This window comes from Toxorhynchites rutilus, chromosome 3 (assembly GCF_029784135.1).
Source record: "Toxorhynchites rutilus septentrionalis strain SRP chromosome 3, ASM2978413v1, whole genome shotgun sequence".
Taxonomy (NCBI): Eukaryota; Metazoa; Arthropoda; class Insecta; order Diptera; family Culicidae; genus Toxorhynchites; species Toxorhynchites rutilus.
This window is the reverse complement of record NC_073746.1, coordinates 202970835-202990268: the sequence shown is the minus strand read 5'-3', so window position 1 is coordinate 202990268 and position 19434 is coordinate 202970835. Positions and strand designations below refer to the sequence as shown.

Sequence of the window (19434 nt, the reverse complement as noted above, 5' to 3'; positions counted from 1 at the left end):
CTGGTTTACGGTTTGAAAGAAAATGAGATATTTTTTTGAGGTACGCGCGTTTTATACCCTAGCGGTACACGCTCACAGGATAGAGATAAATCGGCAGACTCAGTCAAAGGGGCGTGTCCAACGAGACGAACGAATGAGCGTTAAAAGGCAGCGATGGCAAAAAAATACATTCATTACGATTTGTTCGCTCGTTGGATTCACATGCAGGCTAAAAAGGGTCCTTTTCAGGATCACAAAATTATCTTTAATCTAAAGAGTTTATTGTTTTGTTATCACTGGATATCCCCATCTTGTTCGGCTAAACCTTCCTGTTTAGCGATAGCGTTTGCCACTCGCCACAGCTTTCACAGTTGGAAAATTTCTCCCCATCCTGCTTGTGACATGTTGTACAGTAAATTACATTCAATGACACGTCGCATTACCACCACTCAGTATCGGATTGGAGGTAATTTTAACCTGTAATTGAACATTTGCGATGACAGCGGTACAGTGTCGACTTTCAATGTGGGGTCATAATTTGGACCCCGAACTCTATGTTTACAAAAATGTCCAACTAAATATGTCGCATTACAGGTCCGTCCAATTAGCTAAATATCGAGATAAGTGTAAATTACTGTACTTTCAATCTAGAAGCAATTTAAGAATTGAGAGAAAATCAATAAGCTCAGAACAACTGCCAAATTCACATACTCATCATATCCTGGCAAACAAATTATGAAAAAATCAATTTGTGTTTTATTATTATTTTGAATATTGTTTTAGAAAGCATTGAACTGTATTTCCTTCTTTTATGGAAGGTTTAATGGCCCTGAAAAGCGCCTTGTTTTATGGAATGGTCCCAATTTAGAAAACTTAGTACTCGTGGTTTTGAAAAAAAACCATTTCGAACGCCCTCGATGCCGCCTTATTCTGGATTTGCCACCAAGGCCGTTTGTATAAAGAACAAACTTTTTTCTTCTGCTACCTGCTGCCGTTTTGCGATTGCGTTTGCCGCTCGCCACTCGCTGCAACTGCCTGTTGTCTTGATGTCAACCGAACCGAATGTGTTCTGTTCCGAATGCGGGTTTTCTTATCGTCGCGAGCAGCTTTGCCGGCTAACTCGATCACTTCGGCGGCCGAAACTATATAACGCCGGCTAGGTGGACTGGTGCACTGGTACTAACGCGCTCGGCCTAGCTACCCTTGCGGGGAACTCCAGATCAACACGGTTCGATCGGGATTTTGCCTTTCCCTTCACTTTTCCTCCTTTACCATGTCCATACATGGCTGCTTGGGTTGGTTTGTTGATGTGTTGTGATGCGAACCGATGTGGTGTACGGTTTGGATGAGAATGATCGTTACGGCAGCGGAGCGGGGATTTTTAAGCTGACTGGCTGGCTCGAGAATTACGCATGTGTGAGACTGCCACCAATGTTTCGTTCATATTTTTTCTTTTTCCTTTCCAATCGTGCTTCATTGTATTTCGCTGCTGCTCTGGTTGCCCGTTTTGGTCGGTACGATTTGAGGAGCACAAAATGGACCAATCAAAAATGGGCACATAGTGCATTTGGACAATGCTTGATATTTCACAATTATTCAATTATTTATCTCAAGAAAAATGAAATGTTATTCGTTATGATAGATGCGTAGATATATTTCCTATCAATTGATGTAAAAACCTTTGCGATCTATTGAGAAATGCTCGAGTTATAAGCGTTCCAAATCTTGCATTTTTTCCTACTTGTTCAGTGCCTAGATTTCCATTTCACCCCCTATATCTTCCGGTTAGACGTAGTCCTACGTCAAAAATCACCAAATCACCACCAGTTTGAACGGCTCCTTGAAACAATGGAAGCTAATGTAGACATTGCTCGAAGTTTTTCTGGAGGCAGTTCTAATATAAAAATTGCAGGAATTCAGAGAGAAGCTTAAAGCACTGAGACCACCAATGCATCTAGGTTCAGAATGGCAGAAAGTAAGTATTTCTTTTACGATACACACAACTTCCATAAGTAAATTTTATCATACTCTTTGAATTTCTTTCAACCGAATTTCCTACCTAAAAATTGCTCACTTCTACTAGCATACATTAGTACGTTATTTTTGGCAGCAATTTTCTTTTTTGTTGCTATACTATGCCAAACTATACCACTTTTACTACAATAGATCAAACTAATGGTCGGAGTGGTATAATGCTCTATACCATATGCTAAAGCTATCCTGCAAAACAATAATGATTTTATTTAAATTACAGGTTTGGATTGACATGAGAGGAAAGGTAAAGAAAACACTAGCACACAACAAGCGAGAATATAGAGCAATAGGTGGTGGCCCCAATACAATAAAGCTGTCGACGCCGCTACAACAAGAAATCGACGCTAAAAGAAAACTACATGTTGCATTACATGAATAACAAAAATTGCTAAAAGAAAATTTTAGATTTTCTAATAACTATATGTACATAACATAACCATATTAACACTTTTGGAAATACATTTTCATAGCAGATGCCTCAAAAAAATTTGGCTTCCTTTTTATAGTGCTTCATGAAACATTTCAAACTTGGTGTGATAGTGATAGTGATTGTATCGAATCCTCGATTCTATAATAGGGCCCCATGTTTGAACATCATGTGAAACAAAGTTGTCATATTTTTAAACAACGGGTACGAAAAATAACGTTTGTTTACAAACATAAAACTGCGAGAGTAGGGAGAACACTGTTCGTCTCGTACCCAGTGTTTAATGTGAAACACGCTTCAGCTTGTTTACCAAATCAAAACTCTGTCAGGAACTTATGAGGAGTGATTGGACGAATAGTAGATGCAGCTTACAAGCAGTATGAGTCATTTGAAGAACTTAAATGAGTAGTATCCTCTGCGTAGAACGAGATACACACCACAACATGGCGCAGCATGATCGTAACCAAGGCGCCTCTATATATACCAGGTGAAACAATCATATGAAATGCACTTTCAGCCATATTGGAATTGCTGTCGGTATTGTTTACAAACAGCATCAGAACGCTGCCGGCGGCTTTCTACAAACTGCTACGACGCTTATTCGAACGATGCCTACTAAGTTCGGCTTTCGCGAATTTGTGTGAAAAACAAGGGATGATTTTGTAGCATTTCATTCTCATTTCCACTACTCTCGCATGTAAAAATGCAAAAATGGTGTATCCTAGCAATAACAAAACAAACAACCCCCGCTTCACAAACCGTAATCCCCTTCTTATTGAAGTGATGATGTTGCTTCACCTGTTATACATTAATATAAACGCCTTGGTCGTAACCACCCCGGATGGGTTATTTGAACTGATTGAGAAGTAAAGATGACGTACGAATTAGAAACTTATCGTAATTCATGTTACATTGGCGTTAATTTCTTCTTTTTTGACGTAGGATTACGTCTTTCGGGAACATATTGGGGTACAAATTGAAAAATGAAAATCGATCACATCGTGAAAAATGTCCAATTTCAAACGCTTGTTACTCATTCATTTCATGATGGATTGATGAAATTTTTGCATCAAACGATTACGGCACTCCATAACAATTTTTCACATTGAATAAAATAGTACATATCATATAACTAACTATCGAACAATTGAAAAAAATCAACCCCTATTCAAACAGAGTTCACATCAACCAATACAATTGGATGCGGTTATGGAGGTAAAGGAGACAAAAGACCCGGTTAAGGAAGAGTGTATCGCAAGGTTCCACATGACAAAATCCAGTGTATCAAACCCGCTATCCGTTGTTTAGCTCACCGTGATGGTGTCAACGAATCCCTTGCAAACCGACGCACAGAAGTCGAAGATGCCAAAGCCAAGGAAAGCAGCAGCGACTCCGAAAAAACTACCGCTGCCAAAAAGTTAACAACTGCTACATCCGACTGAAGCCTCACATTAGCAAGCAGCAGATTCCGTACAACCCATTTAACCATTCCAGTCCTTTTCAGGACTTTCGATATTGCTTTGAAACGAAAGAGTTTAATTTATTGTTTTCCACTTATCATAAAAATGATATAAAACTACGATCAAAAATACTGTTTACTTTTACATTTTCTTTGATCATATGCAACTAACAGGAAACTTATCACGTCAGAAACATACTTTCCATCAACCAACCTGACTGGATGCGGTAAGGGAGGCGAATGACATATGTATGCATATATATATAGCGAAACGGCTCCGGTCATACACAGCACGTTTCAGACAAATGCCTCAAGGAATTTTCAAAAATAATATTTTTCCATTGCCTTTGCGCGAACTACACGGGCGAGTAGCACCATAATAGCAAATCAAATGTCGAAGTTCGTGATATGGGTGCGTTCATCGCTGTTCGGTTCGGCGTCGGTTTAACCCTTTCATTACGGCAGTGTGCTCCGCCGAAGTGCTACCCCTGTACGGAGCACTGCGCCGGAAAGTATGCACATCGCGCTGGTGTGATCGAAGAGCAGTATGAATTTAATGTCGTCTAAAGACGACGCTCGTACACACAGCTCGTCGCGTGCATGTCGTCTATAGACGACATTCGTACACACAGGACGTCACGCGGATGTCGTCTATAGACGACGCTCGTAACGGAAGGGTTAACGATCATTAACTACGCTTGGCAACATTGAAATCTGGCAATTTTCATATAAGATTTTTTCCCCGCATGTTGAAGGTGGTTTTTCATGTACATAAAAGCGTAGCGTAGTATGTCAACTGCTTCCCGGTTAGAAAATAAATGATCGTTAGAAAATAAATGAGCGACCCGTCCAATTTCAAACGCTTATTGCTCATTCATTTCATGATGGATTGATGAGATGTTTGCATCATACGTTGTCGGCACTCCATAATGATTTTTCACGTTGAATAAAATAATATATATATCATGTAACTAACAATCGAACAATTAAAAAATCTCAACCACTATCCAAACAGAAGATACCTAGGCCTGATTGATCGAAATTGACGTAATTTCTTTTTCGCGCCCGATTCGTTCGTTCACCGGCAAGCTGCATGACAATCGAGTAGGAGGCGCCTACTTCACACATACCAAATGATATAAAAGGATGGAGCGTTCGTGGATTTTATTCATTTTTACAACGGACGTGGAACGGACAACAGAGGAGAGCAGCAGCAGTGGACGCGGCTAATATATAGACGAGCATCGAAGCTGTGTGGTCAATAGGCTAGCTGTGCCTCACATCAAGCTTCTATGGCAGTATAAGCAGCGACAAACTACTACTACTCTACTAGTGGCAGCAGCAAGCATCGCGAGCGGAGCATTTCGGGCACGCTCTCTCCATCAGAAGTGCGAGCACACGCTTCTTGGAATCGTGAAAGTGCTGCAGTGAACTTCAAGACGAGCATCGAATCTCAGCGGCCAACAATTGAGCTGTGTCTCATATCGAACTTAAGTGGCAGTAGCAGCAGCAGCGGCGGTAAACATCGAGGCCTAACATCAACAATCGAGCTGTGTCCCGCATCGGTCCAGTACTGATGGCAACAGCAAACATCATGAGCAGAAAGCTTCAGGCATGTTCTCTCTTCCTGCTGATGCTGCTGCTCAGTCAGATTTCTCATTTTGTTCGACGCTCAGATCGGTAAACATATATGTTTTTAGTGTTTTAAGTGTGGTCACATCAGATCAACATCAACCAACATGACTTCATGCGGCAAGGAAGGCAAAGGAGGATCGAAGCGTATCGCAAGGTTCAACATGACAATATCCAGTGTATCAAACTCGCTATTCGCCGTTTAGCTCGACGTGATGGTGACAACGAAAACCACTAAAATAAAAACAGAAATAAGCAGCAGCAGCTCCGAAAAAGCTACCGCTGCCAAAAAACAACAGAAGTGAATTGTTGTTTTTGTTGCTCCATAAAGTTTTACGCGAGTAAATATGTCGGAATATATGTTCACGCAATATGAGCGCCAATCTCGTAAACGTGCATCGGAGCTGAAACAACTTTCTATCACTGATACCGAAAGCTCGATTGTAACACTGGTGAAATGAACAAAAAATACCCAACAACCAAACCAAACGGCCCTTTTCAGGGCCATCAGATCATTATCAAAGAGTTTAACAATATATTTTTTCAAACATCCAAAATCAGCATGCGACAGATAGCCTAACGTAATCCTACGTCAACTATGCGGTCGTGTCTCGGACACAACCTTCTGTGACTTTTTTCTTCCATATCCCTGGAAACTCAGAAAAGTTGTTGTTGTGAAACAGTTGTGACACGTAGTGTATTAGAGATCAATGTGGGCTAATTGTATATGCGACAAAAGATGTCAAATTTTGACAATGCCAGCGGCACAGTAGTTTATTTTCGAAGAATATCAACATAAAAAGAAATTAGGAAATCGCCAGCAGGTAACTTTTAACGACAGAAAAATCAGGACCACATGGCCAACGTAAAGAACGTATTATATGAATACATAAAGTCTGTATTCATGTCCAAATGCCCATTATTTAAATACCAGTTTGCCTACCAATCAGACAAATCCACAGTAACAGGGCTACACACGCTTGTAACAAAAATTGAAAAATCTCTCGTCAAAACACGTTTTGACATCGAAGGTGCCTTTGATAATTTGATTCGAAGTTGTGGGCTTTGCCGATGATCCAGTCATAACGGTACGTGGCAAGTTCGACGACGTGTTATCGAGCAGAATGCAGATGGCCCTAAACTTCACACAATCTTGGTGTATCACAGAAGGTCTGAGCATAAATTCCTCAAAAACAACAATTATTCCTTTCACCAAAAATAAAAAAACAGCATCTGCAGTCTTTACATCTTGGGGGAGATTAAATAAAAAGCAGCGCTTCAGTGAAATATCTAGGTGTTATCCTAGATGCTAAACTAAACTGGAATACGAATTTAGAATAGAATTCAGTTTTTCAGGCAGAAATAGCTGCAATAATAGAATGTTTAAATGTCTGCCTCAAAAGGAAATATAGACATGCTAACATCTGCAGGATGGCCACTCAATTTCAATTTTTGTATTCCCGCCTTTTGACGTAGGACTACGTCTAACCGGAAGATATAGGGTGTGAAATGGAAATCTAGGCACTGAACAAGTAGGAAAAAATGCAAGATTTGGAACGCTTATAACTCGAGCATTTCTCAATAGATCGCAAAGGTTTTTGCATCAATTGATAGGAAATATATCTACGCATCTATCATAACGAATATCATTTCATTTTTCATGGGATAAATAATTGAATAATTGTGAAATATCAAGCATTGTTAAAATGGCCTATGTGCCCATTTTTGATTGGTCCATTTTGTGCTCCTCAAATCGTACCGACCAAAACGGGCAACCAGAGCAGCAGCGAAATAGAATGAAGCACGATTGGAAAGGAAAAAGAAAAAAATGAACGAAACATTGGTCGCAGTCTCACACATGCGTAATTCTCGAGCCAGCCAGTCAGCTTAAAAATCCCCGCTTCGCTGCCGTAACGATCATTCTTTGTGTGGACACCGACTGGACAACATCGTTGCTGGACGAGCCGGACGGCGAGGGATCGAGTGGTAGCGCTGGAGTAGAGTAGAGTTTTCAAAGGGCCTTTCTCAAGGCTAGAGACGAATGAACTGCAAAAGTTTAAAGTCTCTATAATACAATACCTTCCTTCCTTCCGTAACGATCATTCTCATTCAAACCGTACACCACATCGGTTCGCATCACAACACATCAACAAACCAAAAAAGGAGGAAAAGTGAAGGGAAAGGCAAAATCCCGCTCGAACCGTGTTGATCTGGAGTTCCCCGCAAGGGTAGCTAGGCCGAGCGCGTTAGTACCAGTGCACCAGTCCACCTAGCCGGCGTTATATAGTTTCGGCCGCCGAAGTGATTGAGTTAGCTGGCAAAGCTACTCGCGACGATAAGAAAACCCGCATTCGGAACAGAACTAGTGATCCCCGATTTTTGAAATTAATCGTTCATCCACTAATCGAATACTTTTAAGCAGTTTCTTATTCGATACGATTAATCGATCCAAATAATCGATTAATCGATTAATCGTCACACTGAGAGAAATAATTAGTTAGACTAATATTTCTCATTTGTTAGAAAGCCATCTGGAATCAAAAAAGTGTTCATTACGCCTGAAAATCAATTATTATCTTTTACGCTCCCCTAAACTCGTAAACGAAGCTCATCTCGCATCGACGGCATTGAACTTCTTTTAGTAGTTTAGGAGAGCGTCAAAGATAATTATTGATTTTCAGGATAAAACTGCAGCGGCTGTACGGTTTTTTTGCTCTGGGTTTGAATCGATTAATCGATGTAAATTATTCGTTCGCTTCGATTATTGGTTGTGCAGTATTCGTTCGATTAATAATCGATTTCTGTAGGAAGTATTCGATTAATCGATTAATCGAACGATTATCGGGGATCACTAAACAGAACACATTCGGTTCGGTGGACATCAAGACAACAGGCAGTTGCAGCGAGTGGCGAGTGGCAAACGCAATCGCAAAACGGCATCAGGTAGCAGAAGAAAAAAGTTTGTTCTTTATACAAACTGCTTTGGAGGCAAATCCAGAACAAGGCGGCATCGAGGGCGTTCGAAATGGTTTTTGACGTAGGACTACGTCTAACCGGAAGATATAGGGGGTGAAATGGAAATCTAGGCACTGAACAAGTAGGAAAAAAATGCAAGATTTGGAACGCTTATAACTCGAGCATTTCTCAATAGATCGCAAAGGTTTTTGCATCAATTGATAGGAAATATATCTACGCATCTATCATAACGAATAACATTTCATTTTTCTTGAGATAAATAATTGAATAATTGTGAAATATCAAGCATTGTCAAAATGCACTATGTGCCCATTTTTGATTGGTCCATTTTGTGCTCCTCAAATCGTACCGACCAAAACGGGCAACCAGAGCAGCAGCGAAATAGAATGAAGCACGATTGGAAAGGAAAAAGAAAAAAATTAACGAAACATTGGTCGCAGTCTCACACATGCGTAACTCTCGAGCCAGCCAGTCAGCTTAAAAATCCCCGCTCCGCTGCCGTAACGATCTTTTTCTTTGTGTGGACACCGACTGGACAACATCGTTGCTGGACGAGCTGGACGGCGAGGGATCGAGTGCCTTTCTCAAGGCAAGAGGGCGGAGGTGGTAGCGCTGGAGTAAAGTAGAGTAGCTCTCGACATTTAGCTAATTGGACGGACCTGTAATGCGACATATTTAGTTGGACATTTTTGTAAACATAGAGTTCGGGGTCCAAATTATGACCCCACATTGAAAGTCGACACTGTACCACTGTCATCGCAAATGTTCAATTACAGGTTAAAATTACCTCCAATCCGATACTGAGTGGTGGTAATGCGACGTGCCATTGAATGTAATGTACTGTAAAATATGTCACAAGCAGAAAGGTTTAGCCGAACAAGATGGGGATATCGAGTGATAACAAAACAATAAACTCTTTAGATTGAAAATAATTTTGTGATCCTGAAAAGGACCCTTTTTAGCCTGCATGTGATTCCAACGAGCGAACAAATCGTAATTAATGTATTTTATTCTTCTTCTTCTTTTTGGCTTTAAGAGGGTTTACACTTTTCAGTTCATCCGCCTCTAGTGAAAGTATTTTTTTTGCCATCGCTCCCTTTTAACGCTCATTCGTTCGTCTCGTTGGACTCGCCCCTCTGGCTGAGTCTGCCGATTTGTCTCTATCCTGTGAGTGTGTACCGCTAGAGTATAAAACACGCGGACCCCAAAAAAATATCTTATTTTCTTTCAAACCGTAAACCCGTGTGGTTGTACGGCATCGGCATCGTGGACGTAACAAAGGAGGACAAGTTAAGGGAAAGGCAAAGTCTCACTCGAACCGTGCAGGTCTCCAGTTCCCTGTTGGTCGCATTCACTGATTGCTCCGCAAGGGTAACTAGGCCGAACGGATTGGTGCCGGAGCACCAGTATACCTAACAGCGATTATAGAGTTTCGGCCGTCGGAGTGCTCGAGTTGACTTGCAAAGCTGCTCACGACAATCAGAAAACCCGCATCAAGAACAGAGCAGCTTCGGTTCGGCGCTCATCAACGCAACAATTAGTTTCAGTGAGTGGCAAAGTGTTTCTCCGGCACGTCGCATCAAATGTAATTTACTGAACAATATGTCACAAGCTGGATGGGAAGAAATTTTCCAACTGTGAAAGCTGTGGCGAGTGGCAAACGCAATAGCTAAACAGGAAGGTTTAACAGAACAAGATGGGAATATCGAGTGATAACAAAAACACAACACCAAAGGTTCTTTTCAGAACCATCAACATATTCATAAAGAGTAAACAGTAAACTAATCCATTTTTCAGGTAGATAGGTAGGTATTCACGTAGAAGAAAATAAAACAATATATTTAAAATATATATTTAACAAAAGCTGTCCCCTTTGTATAGTCCTACGTCACTCCGGTTATGTCCCCGACATTACCCACCCGTCTTTTTTTCAAAACCACGAGTACTAAGTTTTCTAAATTGGAACCATTCCATAAAACAAGGCGCTTTTCAGGGCCATTAAACCTTCCAAAAAAGAGTTTAGGAAATACAGTTCAATGCTTTCTAAAACATTATCCAAAATAATAATAAAACACAAATTGATTTTTTCATAATTTGTTTGCCAGGATCTGATGAGTATGTGAATTTGAAAGTTGTTCTGAGCTTATTGATAGTTGGGGATTTTCCTGATTATTCAATTGTCACCAATTCTTAAATTGTTTCCAGATTGAAAGTACAGTAATTTACAATTAGTTCGACATTTAGCTAATCCAGCTAATTAGCTAGATCCAGAAAAGGACTCTTTTTAGCCTGCATGTGAATCCAACGAGCGAACAAATCGTAAATTTAACGCTCATTCTTCGTCTCGTTGGACTCGCCCCTCTGGCTGAGTCTGCCGATTTGTCTCTATCCTGTGAGTGTGTACCGCTAGAGTATAAAACACGCGGACCCCAAAAAAATATCTTATTTTCTTTCAAACCGTAAACCCGTGTGGTTGTACGGCATCGACATCGTGGACGTAACAAAGGAGGACAAGTTAAGGGAAAGGCAAAGTCTCACTCGAACCTTGCAGATCTCCAGTTCCCTGTTGGTCGCATTCACTGATTGCTCCGCAAGGGTAACTATGCCGAACGGATTGGTGCCGGAGCACCAGTATACCTAACAGCGATTATAGAGTTTCGGCCGTCGGAGTGCTCGAGTTGGCTTGCAAAGCTGCTCACGACAATCAGAAAACCCGCATCAAGAACAGAGCAGCTTCGGTTCGGCGCTCATCAAGGCAACAATTAGTTTTAGTGAGTGGCAAAGTGTTTCTCTGGCACGTTGCATCAAATGTAATTTACTGAACAACATGTCACAAGCTGGATGGGAAGAAATTTTCCAACTGTGAAAGCTGTGGCGAGTGGCAAACGCAATCGCTAAACAGGAAGGTTTAGCCGAACAAGATGGGAATATCGAGTGATAACAAAAACACAACACCAAAGGTTCTTTTCAGAACCATCAACATATTCATAAAGAGTAAACAGTAAACTAATCCATTTTTCAGGTAGATATGTAGGTATTCACGTAGGAGAAGAAAATAAAACAATATATTTCAAAATATATATTTAACAAAAGCTGTCCCCTTTGTATAGTCCTACGTCACTCCGGTTATGTCCACGACATTACCCACCCGTCTTTTTTTTTCCGCCTGATTTCACGACATTCCTGGTTCTCAAAAACGAAAATTTAATAATATTGTGTCGTTAGCTAAAAATATAGATTTTTAAACCTGAATTGCGAAAATACTTTTACTTTAAAAGATGTCCCACATCAAATTGCATCACGGAAATGCGTTGTAGAAAATTACCCATTGGGTATTTCCTCCTGAAATTTTGGATATGAGTAGTTTAGAGTGTGGTGGCTAGGTATAGACATGGTGTTTACCAAATGACTGTCAGTGATTTTGTTCCTTGATTTTTTCCCTTCTTTCATAACTTAAACAACTGCTAAAAAATATGGATTATGGATTAAAACTAAGAAGTAATAAAATGAGCATGTTTTATTAGTTCTGGAAATCGCGCTTCTGGAACAAATCTGGAATAGAAATCCAAGACATCATGGTTTTCAAATTTGTCACGCAGCTCTGAATCACGCTGCATTCCAATTAGATCCATCTGCATTTTTAAGCGATATGTACAACATCGAAACTGAATAGGGTAGAGAAAATTGGAGAACAATTTCATGTGCTTTTATGTATGTAACAAAATTTGCGAGAAAAGTCAGCATTGATCGACTGGAGTGCATAAACATTTTTCCTAGTTGTCGACACTTAAGAAATTCTCAATGTCAGAAAATGGGTAAAATGAATATATCCCATTTGTTGTTTGAACATGAGTTTGTTTTCGAGTGAAAAAAAGGAAAATTTAAAGAAGAAAAGAGGTTTGAAACTCACGGTGATCTAATGTGTGCGAGTTGATTGATGATTTGGACGATATCTTTCAAGGCATCCTCTAATCCTAAATTCATAGGAAAAAGGCAAACCAATTCCTAAGTAACTTCGAAAGCCTTCTCTTATCTATCACCACTAAATAAAATACATAGTCGGCAGCTCGTTCTTTCAAACTTTCAAACAAACCATTTTCGCTCCTTACTAAGCCGATTTTACAGCACAGGATGTGGCAAAAAACTTGTCCATTTTTGACACATGTTTCGACTCATATTTTAGTTTCAGATTGAACCTTCAAAACAGCAGCAGCTTCATTACAAATCAAATAAACTATAATTTATGAGCTTGAACTTGAGCTTGGGTAGATTGTACAATTCGTAGTTGCTCTCCGTGATTGACCTGAACCAACCAAATTGAACAAAGAACACACAGAATGACGCTTGGGACTAGCAAATCATTCTCGTTGTGCAATTTTCGGTGATTCGAGCTTTGAAAAAAAAAGTTTTCAAATTTTAGATTTAAAATATTAAAATTTTGAAATTTTCAGATTTTAAGATTTTAATTTTTTGATTCTTGGATTTTTAGAGTTTATTTTAATATTATCTTTTATTATTTTTAATTTTGGTTTTTTAAAATTTTTAGTATTTAGATTTTAACACGTTAAGCCCCAACTCTTTTCTGCTGCGCTCCCATTCAGCGCGCATCTACACAACATCAGTGTCGGTCGGGAAACAATTCGACTAGAAAATAGTCACACTTTGCGAAACATCCGAAAACAAACCGTATATATTCTTATTTTATCATTTTACAACTGTCAGTCCCAGTCAGTCAGCACACTCCAACAAAAAACTTAACGCCAGCCCTTAGGGGCCAACGCTGGGCTCAAAGCATCAAATTTTGAGATTTTTATATCAAATCAAGCATGTTATTGAATATTTTTATATAAATATTAAAACAATTATAATAGATGACCCATCAGCATTAGCAGAAATAATAGTGGAGATTGAAAAAAATAAGTAAAATGAAACAAAATTTATAATTGAATCATTTCTCACTTTTAGCCTTCTCCATTTAATTTAACTGTTTTAATTATTCGTGGCGATTCCGTCAATCAAGTTCCGTGAATAATCAGCGTTCTACTATATAACCAGACCCAGCTGCACCATTATTCGCGGACAAATAAACTATAATTTATGTACGTAAAAAAGTACATTTTAGACTATTTTCCCCAGTATACACGTCCTTCATCAGTCACTTTTCTTTTTTGACTAGTGCATGTTTCCATTTTGCTTGAATTTACACAACACACACACAGCGATAAAAAAGCGATTTCCAATAGACACTGAAATGGTGAATGAACTCGACTGCCCTCTAATGGCGAGATCACAGCAAAATCGAATAAATTTTCCCCCAAACTTTCTCTCTCTTATGAACTCACGCATACATACATCCCGTTCTCTCTCATAAGACTCTTGAAAAAGTTACCAGATATTGAGCCGGGTTTATACGAGGTATGGCTATTAAATAACGAAACTGCGCGCCTGGAGGTCGCCTTAGAGGGGTGGGGGAAAAAACGAATAGTGCGTTCGGTAGCTTGAAGTGTCTGCTATAAACGTACGAAAATACGTTTTTGTCACTATAGTAGTTTGCGAGCAGCAGTGGTTTGAATGGAAAGTGGTTTGTAGTGCGCGTCGGAAATCATGTGTGACAAAAAACACGAACAACAACGCACCTGCCCATAACGCGTTGTCGGTGAAGCAATTTTTAGCCGATAAGGGCATTCCAGTTCGAACATGTCCGTTCTCGACAGATCTAGCCCCATGCGACTTTTGACGTAGAACTACGTCTTTCATTAAGGGTGCCAAATCAGGAAACAGGTCACGTTTTTATGAAATAAAGTTAACGTTAATAACTATTTTTGCCGCGAACGGATTTTGGCGATTTACATACTAAACGAATCGGAAATTCCCTAAGATTTGTTTAATATGTTATACATTAGAATCCCTTTATTTATAAATGGTTAAAATTCATGAAAACTTTAAGCGTTTCTATTTTCCCATGCATTTGTTCAGTCCATTTGTGTGCTTCCCGAACAGAGCTGTCAATAACGAGCAACGGAGGGGAAATCGTAGGATATAAAGTCACCGCGAACAAAGGAAAAGAAGAAGAATGAAGGGGAATACTTGCCTAGAGTATAAACAGTGGATCTCGCTGAGGCAAACTTTGTTATTAGAGGCGAATGAACTGCAAAGTTTAAAGCCTCTTAAAAACAAAGAAAGAAGAAGAAGGCAAACTTTCATTCGGCATCGGACTGTTGAGCAATCCAGTTCACTTTGCTTTTGCTGCACTTCGATCTAAGATTGGACCCCACCAGTGGTAATTCAACTTGGATATCGTCGTGTGGTTTTTCCAGTTCGTTATTCGTATCGTGTGTTTTTTTCCGCGTCATAAATTGAACGCTTCGCACAGTGTGTGATGAGCAAGAAGAAGAGGAAGACTGGCTCGAGCCCTGCAAAAAACGAACGCATTGCCAGGGGCAATAAAATTTCGAGGCAAGCGTCATCAGATGATGTACGCGATGTTGGTGCAGTGAAAAGCGCTCGTACTGAACCGAGCCTTCGCGAGTGTGACACCGCATCGAACAACAGCGAAGTAGGCGATTTCGGCGCGTCGGTCGAAAATGTAAACGCCGTTACCCAGGCAGCATAAAGCTCCCCCCGCTGGTGGTGAAGGCGGTTGCTCTTGACAAACTCATCAGCGAATTCGCATCGATGGGTGTTACAGCAGAGTACGAGCTGTGTGGCATAATTCAGTCTTTTTCCAAGCAAGTGAACATTGTTTGTTTTCCGTCATCATGAGGGCTTCGATGGTGTTTTTGACATTGCATGAATGTATTAAGCTGACTTTATGGCGAAGCAGGCGTTAAGATTGTACCAAGCATCTTGAATGTCTTACTGGAATGTTACAAGTTATTTGGGTCCGCGTGCCAGTCGCAAAACTGCCTACAACTAGGATTGCATTTGCACTAGTCTTGATCATAATGAAGCAATGCTACTGTTTTCGAGGTTGTTGATATTAAAAAAAGAGTTTATTTCGCTTGTTTAATCACCAAGAAAGTGAATGTCGTTCTGGAATTTTGTATGTGATTAGGTTTCGCTTGCCAGTAGCAAAACTTCCTCCACTAAGGGTGACAGCTGCGCTCATCTCGAGTATGAGAAAGTAATGCAACTTTTTTCGAGGCCAGTAATATTAACAGAAGCGTTTCTTTTGAGAATAGCGCAAAATGATGAGAAGTGTTTATATTCCTAGTAGTTTCAAGCCACCAATGTATGCATGCTATGGCGAACGCTTGTTTGGCGCTTGGTTTACGTTGTACGAACGACGCCTGAAGGTGCAATTTCACTGAGGCAATAATAAATAACATGTAGCATGATATTTGAGGGGCTTAGAATGCAAGGGGTGTAAGTGACTTGATAGATTTCTTTTCATCAACTTTTTCTTTAGTTAATAACTCAACTGCAAAAACGTTCAATTTAAGTTTGCTATAGAGTCCGATAGATGAGGTTCTGAGCTATCTTCCACATTGCCAAATACAGTACGGAATGTATTTGCAGCTAAGTTATGACCAAAAGAGAGAGTCGATGTAGAGAAATCGATCAAATCACTTACACCCCTTTAATTCTAAGCCCCTCATTTGATACTTGCAAGTGTTGTCTTTCTTGTTGTTTCCTCGCGGTGCTAAAGATATATTGATATAATCGACTGTAACCGAGTCTATGTCAATTGCGAAAAAGGCCACCGGAATAGCGTTCGAGGTAAATTTTCAATGCATTGACATGAAATAAATTGCGACATACGATCAGCTAGTGTATTGTTCTGTGAAGGCAAGAATAAATCATCAGTCAATTATCGTCAACTGATTCTACAATGAAAAAAACATTTCAGAGATTGTTCTATTAAGCAGTCGTTTCTAAAATTTCACAGTATTATAGAATTACATCCGAAGGTTTAAACAAACGACTTTTATAACATAACAGCGTAGTTCTACGTCAACAATGCGGTCGTATCTTGGACACAACCTCCTATATTTTTTTCTATTCTCCAAGATCAAATCCGTGTTGAAAGGTACCCGATTTCAGTCCGTAGAAGAGGCGAAGGAAAAAGCGACGCGACTTTTGAACGCCATTGAAAAAAAGAGTTTCAGCACTGCTTCGAACAATGGAAAAAACGTATGGAAAGGTGTGTGAGGAGCCAAGGGGAGTATATTGAAGGGGGGCATATCGTTATACCTTAATGTTTAGAATATAACCCTTTCTCGTAACCAGTCTCGTTATTTAATAACCATACCTCGTACATTGTCAGTCACTCGGTTGCGAATAAACGTCAATATACGGTTTTACTGCCGTTACTTGCACGAATGTATGCGAGTGTGAGCAAAACAGAACCAATAACGTGAAAAAGTCCTTTAAGTACTAACGAGAGCGATTGTCAAAAGGTTAAATTAGCACGGAAAAACGAAAAAACGGAAAATTATCAGCTTGGATACACACGATTAATGTTCGCGCCCGACGCTCCGAGTGCCGAACAAATATTCAGCAACCTAAACCACGCCCACCGAATATGCGCAACAATGCAATCCGCTATAAAAGTGGCGAGCACGATGCGCTCCACGTTTATTCCACTCCGACCGTCGACAGAGACGGACGTGTTTGGAGCTCCATTCATTACCTGATTTTTAAAAAAGTTATTAATTTCTCTTTTCAGATCGTCTACCTGCGATTCATCAACTACCTGTCTGCCCTTGAGGACTACAACAATGGGGAAAACCCGGTCAACCGACCCAGGCATACCACATGGCACCAACAAACGACATCGATCGGACACCGGCAAGGAGCCAATATTAGAAAGGAACCGCTATGCTTTATTGGATGGCCATACCGAGGAGGAACCAACTACCAGGAAAGTAAATGTTGAGAAAAAGGTGAAAGTACCACCTTATTTTACAACATCGAGAGATATAGGAACTTTGAGGTCTGAACTGCTGGCGCTGAAATTGCAGCCAGTTTTTAAAATATGCAGCATCGGGATTAAAATCACTAGTCCCAACCTGAAGCAATATAAAATAATTGGATCATACCTGAAATCAAAAAATCATGAGTTTTACACTCACGATACGCCGTCTGAAAAAGCATTTAAGGTGGTGTTGCGAGGTCTTCCTGCTATTGAGTTGGAGGATATTAAAAAAGATCTGGAACAATCATACAATATTCAGCCGTTGGCTATATATCGGATGACTCGGCATAAGACACCAGACAATGGGTATTCCAACGTTTTGTACCTGATCCACTTCAAGAAAGGATCAGCCAACATAACTCGCCTAAGAGAAATCAGTGAGATCTTCAACATCTCGGTACAATGGGACCGATACAAACCTCAACATCGGGATGTAACGCAATGTTCAAATTGCCTTGGTTTTGGACACGGAACAAGAAACTGTCACATGAAAACTCGTTGTGGCAAGTGTGCTGCTGACCACTTAACAAGTACTTGCAGCCTTCCAGAGGAAGAACTTCGCAAGTGCGTTAACTGTGGCGAAAGTCACCAAGCCACCAGCCGTAGCTGCACAAAACGTGCGGATTTTAAACGTATCCGGAAGCAAGCTACTGATAAAACACAGAATAGGCAGAAGGTTCCAGAACTTACTGATAAGGAGTTCCCTCCAATGGTTTCACGCACGATTCCTGTTCTTCCTCCTCTTCCACTTCCTACAGGTCGTCCCCAAACGGTCCCTTCTAGCGAAAAGCCAAAAAAGGAGCAACCGAGCTATAGTAAGGTTGCAGCTATTGGTTTACCACCTACACCAAAACCTTCACCTCATTCCTCTTCTACTGAGGAGCTTTATAGCATGCAGGAACTTGCAACCCTGTTTCTTGAACTAGATCGACAGACTAGAAGTTGTCGCAACCAACAGGAACAAGTGCAAGTCATGCTACACTTTTGTTATAACCATGGATCGGTCATCTCTCAGGCTAATTAATTGGAATGCCTGCTCTCTCAAGAGTAAGGTCATCGAATTCACTGACTTCTTAGTGACAAACAGCATCGACGTAGCTATCATTACCGAGACGCATCTTAAACCGAATGTTAACCTTCGGGTTCCGAATTATCGTCTATTGAGAATGGATCGTACTAGTTCTGGTGGAGGAGGTGTTGCCCTAGCCATCAGAAATAACATCAGATATCGACTTTTGCCGTGCCTGAAACTCAACATCATCGAAGCTATAGGAGCGGAAATCACAACATCGATTGGGCCTATTATCGTGATTGCGGTCTACTATCCCAAGCAGACGTCAATCAGAGATGGCTCGGCGTTGCTTTTTAAAAACGATATCATCAAGCTAACACGAAGGCAGTCGAAATACGTTATCGGCGGGGACATTAATGCTCGACATCAGTCCTGGGGAAACCAAAGGAGGAATCAAAATGGAGTGACTCTAAACGATGATCTACAGTGTGGGCACTACAGGATTCTTAGTCCAGCAACCCCCACCCGAATTTCTCGTTCTGGAGTACATTCCATCATTGATTTCTTCATTACCAACATGGATCGCCACATCGGTGATCCTATTGCCCTTAACGAGATGAGTTCGGATCACTTCCCAGTGATGGTTGAATTGGGAGTGAATGTCGTAGTCAGGAGGCCACAATGTAGACGAGACTATCATCGTGCGAATTGGGCGGAATTCCAGCAGCTAATCGACAACAATATTGATTTCGATCAGCCTCTTGAATCTCCCGAAGATATCGAAACAACAGTCAGCTATATTCAAACTGCAGTTATTGAGGCTGGCCAAAACCACATCCCAGAAACGATTCAGGTGAGTGACTCTGTTCAAATTGATCCAATTACTAAACATTTGATTAGACTTCGTAACCTATATCGAAGACAGTACCAACGTACTGGTATTCGAGAGAGGAAACGACAGTATAATCAGTTAACCAAGGTTATCCAGACCAGAATGA

The 19434-nt window shown here is 40.5% G+C and overlaps 2 protein-coding genes across 6 annotated transcripts in view; one reads left to right on the top strand and one right to left on the bottom strand.

The window, feature by feature from the left end:
- LOC129777175 (pyridoxal phosphate phosphatase PHOSPHO2-like) overlaps positions 1-2407 on the top strand; it is a 108650-nt gene extending 106243 nt beyond the window's left edge. The window contains exon 7 of the mRNA XM_055783287.1: positions 2234-2407. Within this exon, the coding sequence (XP_055639262.1) occupies positions 2234-2392 (159 nt within the window). The 3' untranslated portion in view covers positions 2393-2407. The remainder of the gene's footprint in view (positions 1-2233) is intronic.
- The window catches only part of LOC129777171 (uncharacterized), a 54523-nt gene that overhangs the window by 14909 nt on the left and 20180 nt on the right, over positions 1-19434 (bottom strand). The window lies entirely within an intron of this gene.